Consider the following 12,922-nt stretch of genomic DNA (forward strand, 5'->3'; position numbering starts at 1 on the left):
AATTACTAGAGGCTAATTGTATATGTCTAATCGGTCCCTCCGCTAGCTCAACAAAAAGCTCGATCAGACTGCATTTGAATCAAAAGAAAATTTTATGATTTTGGATATAATTTAATTAAGTTGATTTATTCGATGTGGAATTAAATTGGATGGTCATAAGAATTGTTCAACTAGAGACTTTAACTAAAAAACTCGTCGAAAAACTTAAAAACTCGTCGAATCAAGTCTGATTTGTGAAACTAGACCGACAGACCAATCGATAACTAGATCAGACCGATCGGGTCGTTATTGGCCTGGACTGAACCAGCTCGAGGTGCCAACGGTTGCAATAGCAACATTTCGGTGGTCGGCAAATGGTTATATATATGAAACTAACTTACATTCATGGTAACAGAAAATGATTGTGAGAAAATTGGGTTCCTTCAATTTTCTCATAGTAAATGCTGTTTCCATGCCCCTTCCCACCACGCATCTCTTCATTTCGAAGACCACAATATGCCTTTTCTGCTGCACCTTCTTTTTCTTCCTTCTCTCGGTCAGAGCTTTCACTTATGGTTCCACTAGTAGGGGCAGAGACAAGGACATGCTCAAGCTCATCACCAGTTGAATTCTTTTTCTTGTAAATTCTACACTGTAAGGTTAGCAGTAACAACAGAGAGGAAGAGGGATGATAGTGGGGGAGGTCTAGTGAGAGAGGGTGAGAGGGATGGGTTAGGATGTGATTTTTATTTTATTTTATTTAATATTAATATTAATATATTTATTTAATATTAAAATAAATAATAATCTAAAAATTAAATTTATTATTATATTTTTTTTGAAAATTTATTATTATATTATTATATATATTTTTAATTATATAATTATATTTTTAAAAAATATTTATGTATTTTTATATAGTTCTTTCAATTTTTTAGAATTAGAATCAAAGTGAGATCATTTGTAAATTTCGAGAGTTAATTTTATAAAATTATGACTAAATTGATATAACATGTAAAAGTTGAGGGCTAAATTTGTTATTATACTGATTTTTTAAACTGTCACGTCATCTTGTCATTTGTGGGTTTTAATAGGAGTGACCAAAATGATCGAATTATGTAACGTAATTGTTTAAATTGTAAATATTTTATTTTAAAGGGATAAAATAAAAAAAATTAAAAATTAAATGACTATTTGGAATTTACCCTTTTAATTTAAAGTTGTTTAAGGCTAATTCAAGAAGTTTATTTTATAAAAATAAAGGTAAGTTTTATACCATCAAACAAGACTAGGTTTTAATAATGTTAGAGCATGTTTGGTTGGCATGAATAGCCATTCCATTCCTTGCCTATTCCGCACGCTACAGTGATTACACCCATATTCTATTGTTTGGTTCACCGTTTACTATTCCACCATTTTGCTATTACTTGTTTATTCCCTCAGCACCTGTAATAGGTATTCAGGGGTGGGGGCAAGGAATTGGTATTCACCGTTTACTGATTTCTTCACCCTAAAATTTTGAGATCAAAATATCCTGCTTTCTTCTACCCAAAAAGTTTGCTCCAGATTTCATATCCCCAGATCTCATTCTTCCTTCAAAATTTCTTCCGCTACCAAAAGAACCATGATTCAATTCCCTATTTTTCCATGAAAATTTCAAATTCTTCTCTCGCCAATACGGCGGAGGATGCTCAGGTGTCTCCGCCCAAGCCCAGGCGCAGTCTCCGCCTCGCAAGCCGTGGCTCATCGTCAGTCTCGGTAATCCCGGCAAGAAATTCAATGGCACCCGCCACAACGTATTAATACGTCCTCATTTTATTTTTTAACGAATTTAATGTTCTTTTAATGATTTTTTTTTCATTTTTTTGCCAACAGGTGGGTTTTGTGATGGTAGATGCTATAGCTGAGGCTGAAGGGATTTCTATTAACACAGTTAACTTTAAAGCTCAGATTGGAAAAGGTACTTTTTAAAAAAAAGTTCAATCTTCGAATTACTTTCACTACTGTTAAAGTCAAGAACTTCAGTATGCTTTGATGTATTGCATGCCTGTTGAAAATATAATAGCCATGGAACTTTGCTGGAATGGGTTATTGTTTCTTCATAAATTTATCATTTAGACATGATAGGGTCCCAAATTTCTAATTCTAGACTAGTATATTGCTTTGATATTGAGTTGATTCTACTTCTTCTAATTTTGAATACCTATCTATCCATACTAATATAATGCCTTTGACTGAGTTGGTCTCACTTGTTAAACAAATTGTTTTATTGTTTTATGGTTTTGGTGATTGAAGGGTATATTTTGTAATTGAAACTTCTAACTGATTGTTTTATGGTTTTGGTAATGAGATGTACTGTAAAACACTAATAATTATATATTCTTTGAAGCTCATAATCTACCACTAGCCTCCCACATGTCATTAACGAACCTAAGGGAGACATTACCTGCCTGAGGCCTCTTGAGAGTGTTTGTAACTTGTATGCCACCCATACCTTAAAAAGTTTTAACTGCAATTGTTTGCAACTTTATTCTTGATTTTGAATGCTTTAGATGAAGATACTGTTTTACATTGTAACCTTGAAGAGTGTATTGGATAATGGAAATTGATTAGATTAGAATCCCACCTGAGTTTATCTTTGATTTGGATGATGGCAGACAATAGCAGCTGCAATTCTTAGTGACTTCACAATTTTCATATTTTTTGAGAAACTTATTTAATACGTGGCATAAACTATCCAAAAACCTTCTATACTTCATCTTCTTCCATATTAGTTTAAGCATCAAGATTGGTATTTCCTTATGCATAAAGATAATAAGACATAAGTTCTATACTTCATCTTCTTCAAACTCATGTTCAAATATGAATTCTCTCCTTTAAATGGATTCTAAATAACCACTCGATGAATTCTCTACACTGTTGATTTTGCAAATATGCATGTTATGATTTTCAGGGACAAAGTTCTTTGTAGTTTGTAAACCTGGGACACAGCACATGGAGGCTCTCGTGAAAGTTGTTTATGAGCTCTACACAGATTATGTTTTGAAGAACCCCTTCTATGAAATGGAGATGCCTATACGATTCAAACTCTTTGACATCAACCTGACACAGGCAGTACAGAAGGATCGTGTTGCGCTTTTGGGGCGATAAGCTGTCCTGGAACCTTTATCTTACCAAAATGTCACCATCTCTTATCTTCATCCGTACACTTTTGATGGAAGATTGCTATCAAGTTTGTATAAACCTGTATATTGGGATATCATCAAGCTCCTTTGTTAAGCTCATAAATGCTGAATTTTTATAACATATGATGAGTTTTGGAGTTGCTTCTCCCAATTAACATTTATAAAATTAATGAAAAAATCCTTTGAATTATTTGTTTGCTATTGTTTTTCAATTTTTATCTAGGAAGAAGTTACAGCAAGGGAGATCTTATGAATGAAACATTCATAGTGAATCATTTGCATTCATTCAAAAATTAAATTATATATATTATGATTTTAGTATTATATATTATGATTTTAGTAAATTCATATAAGAATATTTAATATTAAGAATTTTATTAAATTATATATTTTTATTAAATTATATTTAATAATAATTATTTTAAATTATATTTTATATTATTATATATTATGATTTTAGTAAATTCATATAAGAATATTTAATATTAATAATTTTATTAAATTATATATTTTAATTAAATTATATTTAATAATAATTATGTTAAATTATCTTTTATAGCATCATATATTATGATTGAGTAAATTCATATAAGAATATTAATTATTAAGAATTTATTAAATTATATATTTAATTATAATATATTTAATAATAATTATGTTAAATTATATTTATAGTATCATATATTATGCTTTGAGTAAATTCATATAAGAATATTGATTATTAAGAATTTTATTAAATTGTATATTTTAATTATAATATATTTAATAATAATTATGTTTAAATATGATTAAATTATTTATTATTGATATTAATAATCTTATTAAAATTTAAATAACAATAACAATAATCAATTACCTAAACAAATTTATGCTAAGGGTATTCTAGTCATTTTAGTTTTTTCCATTATGCTATTACACCTCTATTCCATTCAACCAAACACAAGATTACTATTACGCCTCTATTCCATTACATTCAACCAAACAATTGATTTGCTATTACACCTCTATTCCATTACGCCTCTAATCCATTACGCCTCTATTCCAATACAGCGAACCAAACATGCTGTAGCGTTTATCGTTTAAAAATACATGAATTTCAAAAAAGAAGAAAAAGCCGCAAAATAAGTCTTATGAACCCCACATCATTTATGGAATGAAAGGCTTAAAAAAAGAATGGGTCACTCAAAACCCAAAGAAGAAAAAGAAAATGAGTTTTTGCAAAATCATAGAAGTTTTTAAAAAATTGAAAGAAAAAGATATTTTGTTAGAAAATCACAAACCATTTAATTAATCCTAAAAAGAGATTCAATTCCATGATATGCATCAACACATAGTTTTAAAAATTTTAGGTGGGATTTAGTTTTTTATTTCATTCATTAAAAAATTATTTGTTCATAATAGGTTGGATATTTTATTAAATTGATGCAGTAGGATTAAATAAGATTAATGTGACTTGGTAAATAGTTTTACCGCCAGTAGATATGAGACAATTGGTCCAAAACAGGATGGGTTGAGGCTAATTTCTCCAGAGTATCAGCTAGCTATTTGAAATTGTATAGTGAAAACCATTGGCAACCATTCCAGCGTTTTCCAAACCTTTCTCTGCTATCTCCACACCCAGTTTATGAGATTGGTTTTAACACGACTGTCTTCATCTATACTTTCACTCTAAATCCAACCTTTACATCATGTTTGCTTGCAGTCGGTAGGTAGTAGAGTGACCGTTTGAAATATTTCCAGCATCCCTTCTGATGAACTTACCTCATTCTGTAATTGACATATTTTTAAAGCTAATGATCAACATCTTATCTGTGTTCTATCACATCATAATTAAAACTAATTACTACGAATGTTTAATTATTAACCTCAGCTACATATCTTAGATTAGTCGCATAAACTCAAATCAGAAAAAAAAAAAGTTTATATGAAATGTACTGGCATATATATAAATATTAAGGTTGGAAGCTTTACAGCTCATAAGTAAACATTACAATATATGTAACATTAAATTTAAGCAGGATTGAAAAAAAAAAAATTACAATAGAAATTCACAAGTCATCATATCTGATAGCCATTAAATAGGGTTGTCCTGGTAATGCTTTCTTTCTTCCTAGTAACAGTGTGATGGATGAGGACAGTACTTTCCCCTGGGTGGATTATGAGGAGGACCACTACCGCTTGGTGCATGACAAGAAGGATAATGTGCAGGACATGGAGGCGGTTTTACTTGGCCAAGATTTCTATATTTCTCCATAACTACAATTTTAACCCCCAAAACCAACACTCAGAAAGAGATGAGATATAAGTAATTAATAAAACTTTTATATAAACAACTTACCAATTACGGGAGTGTTTGTGGTTGAAGATGGAGGCAAGAGTAGTGAAAGTGATAGCAGTATGACTAGTATGCAAAGCATGGAGAACATATTATAGTCCTGGAGAGAGAGAAATTGATCAGACTTGGTTGTGATTATTTAGGAGGATGAACATCACTTTGGAACTCTACCCTTTAATATATCAGTAAACTGCTAACTATTTCGGAGTTGGACTCCAACAGTTGGGTCTAGTTAGTTTATTATTATTTTCACCATTCTTCCTTGAAAATTCATTGCTCCTGTTTCCTTTAATTATTTCAACAAAATTAAAACGGTTTGTAATATATAAATCTATACAACTTGAGTTAATCACATAATATCACTTCTTTAGCATCATACTAAAATTATTAAAAAATATGAAATTAATAATTGTGGGAGGGATCATTAAAACCGTTGGAAAATTATTGAAAAAGATTAGCTTCATCAGAATTTTTAACTTGCAATATTTAATTGATGTTTATTTAAATAAAATATTTGATATCTTTAAATGACTTTGAAGTTGTGTTATTTGATTTTATGTTCTTAGCTTTTCATTATTATGGGTATTTAATAACTTATATCATTTAGCTTTTGTATGCTTTAATATTGGATGATTTCATATAAAACATGTAAATAATGTTGGGATGATAAATGTTTTATTAAATACCATTAAAATTAGGATTCATTTCACAGCCAAAATAATAATAAGGGAATATATAGCATTAAGACCTTAAGTATTTTATATTTTTGCCTTTTAGTCCTTAAAATCTTTGGTTCTTTCATTTAAATTCATACTTGTTTATATTTTAATATGTTACTGTGGTTGTTGTATGTTTGTACTTAGTAACAGTTATTTTTACGATGATTATTTGTAACAGCCCGACTTAGGGCCTAGTCGGATAGTGGTCTCGGGACCATAAATTCAAAGTTGGAGAAATTATTTTATTATTATTTTGGAGTCATAGCATGTTTATATTAGTACATGAAAATTTTGGTGAGTTAATTTTAACGGTTGTGAGCTCGATTGTGAAAAAGGACTAAATCGCATAAAGTGTAAAAGTCCTAAATTGATAGCTAAATGTATTAAATAGCTAGAGAACCTAAATCGGGGGTCTTTAAAGGGAAATTAGGGCCTTAGACACTAGCTTGGTCGGCCATGGGAGACAAAATTGGAGAGATGGTCAAAATTAGGTGAAGCTTATGTCACCAATTTTGACTAGTTGTAATTTTAATAACACAAAAAGGAAATGCTATCATTTTTCTTCCTTATTAGCTGAAAATATCAGCCATTGTAGGGGGCTTGAGAGCTTAAAATTTTCAGCAACTTGAAACACTCACAAGTAAGTGATTTTCATGTCTTTTGTTGATGATTTTTGTACTTTTGAGACCCTTGAAGCATGAGCTTTCAAATGAGGGTGCTATCTTGCAAAATGATCAAGAGTTTAGGGTTTTTCCATGAAGGGATTTGTGTTGGTTGCTGAGTTTTTATGGAAGAAAATGAGTCTTAGTTGTCTTATAAACAACTTTTGTGAAATGTGTTAGCATGAAAACACCTAAAGGGACTATTTTGCACAAGTTGCAAAATAGGTGATAAGTGTGTGAAATAGAGATAATTTGGAGTTGCTATAAGAGAAAAAAAGGTTTTAGTTAAGCTTGAGATGCGAAGAAATTTGATAAAAATAGATTTTCAAGCATAGGGATAAAATGGTCATTTTGCCAAAGTCTAGGGGCAAAATGGTCATTTTACTGAAGGTGTGAATCTTCAATTGCCTAATTGTGATTAGTGACTAAATGAGTGTATTTTGCTAATATAGATCAAGAATTTCCAACTCCGAACCAAGACTAGGGGAAAGCCAAGCAAATCGACTAAACCGACTAGTCGTGTATGTTTTGTAATCCGAGGTAAGTTGTATATAAATAATACAACTACATTGTTAATGTATGTACTGAATTATACTTGAAATTAACATAGCATGAATTGCTTGATTTTGGAATTGAGAAAGTATGATGATAATAGAGATAGCAAAGTTCCCGTTTGAACCTAGGAAATGAATCGGATATTCATGCCGTGACATATGGGTTATTGTGGGCTAGTGTAAGACATGTCTGGGACATGCACCGGCCACATTATTAGAGCCAGTGTAAGACCATGTTTGTGACATGGCATCAGTATTGAGACGAGTGCTAGTGTAAGACATGTTTGAGACATACATCGGCCTCGGGACGTATGCCAGTGTAAGACATGTCTGGGACATTCATCGGCTACGAAATGTGTCAGTGTAAGACCATGTCTGGGACATGGTGTCGGCATGAATATGTGAGAGCTAGTGTAAGACCACGTCTGGGACATGGCATCGGCCTCGGTGATGATAGCTAGTGTAAGACCACGTCTGGGACATGGCATCGGCAACTTACCCTTGTTTAAGGCTTATGGAATATCCGAAAGTGTTCCGAATGGTTCAACGGTGAGTGTAGTGATTTTAGCTTAATGAAGAAAAGTATAATCGTATTGTGGGTGGTACAGGTGCCTAATTGGTACGTATGAGATATAAACTCTATATACATGATTTGTGGGTTGTATGGACGGTAATGAGTAAGTTATACTTATGCCTACCTTGGTATCATGAGCATGGTGATTGTTGTTGTATATTACTTATATGCAACTTACTAAGGTTTAATGCTTACTCCCTTTCCTTTTCATTTCCTTTCAGTGTCGCCTAATTAGCTCAAGGATCGCCGGAAGTTAGAAATATTGATCACATTGTCATCCAAAGAACCGGTATAGTTGAATTTATATTTTCGAATATGGCATGTATAGGGCTTAGACTTTATCGTTTTGTGTCTTTGAGAATTGGCCAATCGCAATGACTCAGGTTTGGAACCCTTAATTTTGTATTAAGCCTTGAATGATGGCTAATTATCATTTTGATTTATAAAAGATGTATTGTCTTGGTATTGGTTGGTATTTGCATGGAATTAGGTATATAAGGCTGGTAATGAGGCTTGGTAAATAGCCTTATATTGTCCACACGGGTAGACACACGAGCGTGTGTCTAGGCCGTATGTAGCACACGGTCTGCCCCATGGGCATGTAGCTCAGCCGTATGTCCCCCGTACGTAAAAATTTCAAGTCAGTATGCATGGTATTAAGCACACGGGCAGAGACACGGCAGTGTGTCTCAACCGTGTGGAGGACATGGCCTAGTATACGGGCGTGTTCTATGGCCGTATGACATTTTAATGATGCTGACGTCAGAAATAGAATGTCCAAGTTTTTGCACATAGGCTAGAACACGGGCGTGTGATGGCCGTGTGAGGGACACGGGCTATTGACTCAGGCGTGTGTCTGGCCGTGCCAAAACCCGTATAGGTGTAAATTAGAATTTAATTCCACACGAGTATTAGACACGGGCGTGTCCCTAGGTGCCTAGGCCGTGTGAGCCACACGGGCCATTAGCACGACCATGTTAAAATGGTCACACGAACGTGTTACCCTTCCACACAAGCGTGTGACCTGTTTAAGGACAAAATTTTCATAGTTGGTTTAGGGACCTAGAATGGTTCCGATTAGTTTCAATGATCGATTTGGGACTTGAGGCCCATAATAAGAATTCTAAAGTAGATATAGAAAAAGTTTTAAAATTTGACCAAATCTCGGTGACTTGAGATTGATCGTAAGCATGAGAACAAGTGAGGTAATACCTTGTACTCCGCCTGGCGTGAGTTACGGGTATGGGGTGTTACATTTAGTGGTATCAGAGCTACACTTTAGTCATTTTTAGGACTACCTAGCGAGAGTATGAGTCCAGCCATACATGCCGTAATTGTATACTGATAGTGTGATGATCTCTAACGATTATAAATTGTGTTTTTATATATAGTAAATAGATCCTGATAGAGCCACGGTAGATGACGTGGAAAGTAATGCGCCGGCTCCCGCTGAAGAGACCGTGCCAGTAGAGAGTGAGCCAGTAACCATGGGCTAGGATGGAGGGGCTAGAGAAGCCTACCTTCGGATGATGGATGCTTGGTACACGAAGTTCGTTCGTTGGAACCCGAACACTCCACTTCCCCCACCTTCCACAATTTCTCAGTATGCCCTAATAGCTCTGCAAGGTGCGGACATGTTTAGAAGAGAGAAGCCTCCAGTAGACAAGATCTAGAAACAAGGGGGCCACTATATTTTCCAAGACTGATCTGTTTGATCAGTTGAAGGGGGCCACTATATTTTCCAAGATTGATCTAAGATTCGAGTACTACCAGTTGAGAGTAAAAGAGCAAGATGTTCCAAAGACTGCTTTTATGACGAGATATGGGCATTATGAATTCCTCGTTATGCCTTTTGGTTTGACTAATGCCCCGGCGGTATTTATGGATCTGATGAATCGTATTTTCAGGCCATATTTGGATAAGTTTGTCATTGTCTTTATCGATGACATATTGATTTATTCGCGTGATGAGAGCGGGCACACAGAGCATCTGAGAGTTGTGTTGCAAATCGAGAGATAAGAGATTGTATGCCAAGTTCGGTAAGAGTGAATTTTGGCTTAAGGAGGTCAATTTTCTAGGACATCTTGTGTTAGGAGACGGGATCCGAGTTGACCCAAGTAAGATCTCGGCTATTGTTGAATGGAAACCTTCGAAGAATGTGACAGAAGTTCAAAGCTTTTTGGGTTTGGCCGGATACTATATACGATTTGTAAACGGATTCTCTATGATAGCTACACCAATGACGAGACTACTACAAAAGGATGTCAAGTTTTAATGGACAGAAAAGTGTCAGTAGAGTTTCGAGAAATTAAAAGCTTTGTTGACCGAAGCCCTAGTGTTAGTGCAACCGGAGTCAGGCAAGGAGTTTGTAGTATACAGCGACGCCTCCTTAAATGGTCTGGGGTACATGCTTATGCAAGAAGGTAAGGTCATAGCTTATGCTTCAAAACAACTGAAGCCACATGAGAAAAACTACCCGACGCTTGATTTAGAGTTGGCCGCTATTGTTTTGCATTGAAAATTTGGAGACACCATTTGTATGGAGAGAAATGCAAAGTATTTACCGACCATAAGAGATTAAAGTACTTGATGACTCAAAAGGAATTGAATTTACGGAAATGATGGTGGTTAGAGCTGATAAAGGAATACAAATTGATTATCGACTACCATCCGGGAAAGGCGAACGTTGTCGCTGATGCATTGAGTAGAAAATTGCTATTGCATTGAAGGCAATGAACACCAATTTAGCTTTGTCTAATGATGGTTTGGTTCTAGAAGAGTTGAGAGCTAGACCGAAATTTCTTCAAGAGATCCAAGAAGTTCAGAAAGGTGATGAGAAATTACAAGCCAAGAGGACTCAGTGTGAGTCGGGAATTGAATTAGATTTTTGTATTAGTTTTGAGGGATGTTTAATGTTCAGAGATAGAGTTTGTGTACAAAAGGGTAATGAAAATATTTAGAAGATTCTTCGAGAGGCACATAATGGTTGTTTGTCCGTCCATCCAGGTAGTGTGAAAATGTACAACGACCTTAAGAAGATGTATTGGTGGTCGGGTATGAAAAGAGACATTTCAGAGTTTGTGTCTAGGTGCCTAGTGTGTCAGCAAGTGAAGGCTAAACACCAAGTACTTTCGGGACTACTTCAGCCTATCATGGTTTCCAAGTGGAAGTGGGATCGAATCACTATGGACTTTATGACGGGTTTGCCAGTAACCCTGAAAAACAAAAATGTAGTATGGGTTATTGTGGATAGGCTAAAAAAGTAGGCACACTTCATACCAGTGTGTACCGATTACTCCCTCGAGAGATTAGCCGACTTGTATGTTTTCGAGATTGTGAGACTACACAAGGTGCCCATATCGATTACTTCAGATAGAGACCTGATATTTACCTCGAGGTTTTGGAAAAAGTTACAAGAGGCTTTGAGAACAAAGTTGAGTTGTAACACAGTTTTCCATCCACAAACTGACGGTCAGTTAGAGAGAGTAATTTAGATATTAGAGGACATGTTACGGTGTTGTGTCCTTGAGTTCCAAGGTAGTTAGGAAAAGTATCTACCATTGGTTGAATTCGCCTATAATAACAGTTATCAGACAAGTCTAAAAATGGCGCCTTATGAGACAGTATATTTGTGAAAGTACGAAATGCCTTTATATTTGACCGAGCATAGAGAGGGTCAAATTCACAGGGTCGATTTAGTCAAAGAGATTGAAGAGAAAGCTAAAGTGATTCGTGACTGCTTGAAGGCCGCCTCAGATAAATAGAAATCATATGCAGATTTGAAACAAAAGGAAATTGAGTTTCAAGTCGGTGATAAGGTATTTTTAAAAGTATCTCTATGGAGGAAATTTTTCAAATTTGGTAGAAAAGGCAAGTTGAGTCCTCATTTCATAGGACCTTATTTGGCTACCAAGAGAGTGGGGCCAGTTGCCTACCGGTTGGATTTACCACCGGAATTGGAAAAGATTCACGATGTGTTTCATATGTCCATGCTACGTCGACATAGATCAGACCCTTCGCATGTGATTGAGCCGACAGAGGTTGAGATTCTTCCGGACATGACTTATGGTGAAGACTCAAGATGTTGGCTCAGGAAGTCAAACAATTGAGAAATAAGAACATAGCACTTGTGAAAGTTTTGTGGCATAGACATGGAGTCAATGAGGCCACATGGGAACCCGAGGAGACTATGAGAGATCAGTACCCGAACTTATTTACTGGTAAGATTTTCGAGGATGAAAATCCCTAAGGGGGGAAAATGTAACAGCCTGACTTAGGGCCTAGCCACAATAGTGGTCTCAAGACCATAAATTCAAAGTTGGAGAAATTATTTTATTATTATTTTGGAGTCATAGCATGTTAATATTATTACATGAAAAATTTGGTAAGTTAATTTTGATGGTTGTGAGCCCGATTGTGAAAAATGACTAAATCACATAAAGTGTAAAAGTCCTAAATTGATAGCTAAAGGTATTAAATAGCTAGAGAACCTAAATTGGGGGTCTTTAAAGGGCAATTAGGCCCTTAGACACTAGCTTGGCCGGCCATGGGAGACAAAATTGGAGAGATGGTCAAAACTAGGTGAAGCTTATGTCACCAATTTTGACTAGTTGTAATTTTAATAACACAAAAATGAAAAGGTATCATTTTTCTTCCTTCTTAGCTGAAAATATCAGCCATTGTAGGGGGCTTGAGAGCTTAAAATTTTCAGCAACTTGAAGCACTCACAAGTAAGTGATTTTTCTGTCCTTTGTTGATGATTTTTGTACTTTTGAGACCCTTGAAGCATGAGCTTTCAAATAAGGGTGCTATCTTGCAAAATGATCAAGAGTTTAGGGTTTTTCCATGAAGGGATTTTTGTTGGTTGCTGAGTTTTTATAGAAGAAAATGAGTCTTAGTTGTCTTATAAACAAC

The 12,922-nt window shown here is 34.8% G+C and overlaps 1 protein-coding gene across 2 annotated transcripts; it reads left to right on the forward strand.

Moving 5' to 3' along the window:
* Nucleotides 1-1,389: 1,389 nt before the first annotated feature.
* On the forward strand, nt 1,390-3,141 carry LOC121208505 (trafficking protein particle complex subunit 4). Of its 2 annotated transcripts, none has more exons than XR_005903622.1 (3): nt 1,390-1,775; nt 1,855-1,939; nt 2,933-3,141. XR_005903622.1 is itself a non-coding variant. In XM_041079357.1 (3 exons), the coding sequence occupies exons 1-3, from the start codon at nt 1,627-1,629 to the stop codon at nt 3,127-3,129; spliced, it is 393 nt and encodes a 130-aa protein (XP_040935291.1). In that variant the 5' UTR covers nt 1,431-1,626; the 3' UTR covers nt 3,130-3,141. The 2 variants fall into 2 exon arrangements, 1 of the variants encoding a protein (XP_040935291.1); XM_041079357.1 differs by having other exon boundaries at nt 1,431-1,737.
* Nucleotides 3,142-12,922: the final 9,781 nt, after the last annotated feature.

The sequence above is a fragment of the Gossypium hirsutum genome, chromosome A10, assembly GCF_007990345.1.
Source record: "Gossypium hirsutum isolate 1008001.06 chromosome A10, Gossypium_hirsutum_v2.1, whole genome shotgun sequence".
In the NCBI taxonomy this organism is placed as follows: Eukaryota; Viridiplantae; Streptophyta; class Magnoliopsida; order Malvales; family Malvaceae; genus Gossypium; species Gossypium hirsutum.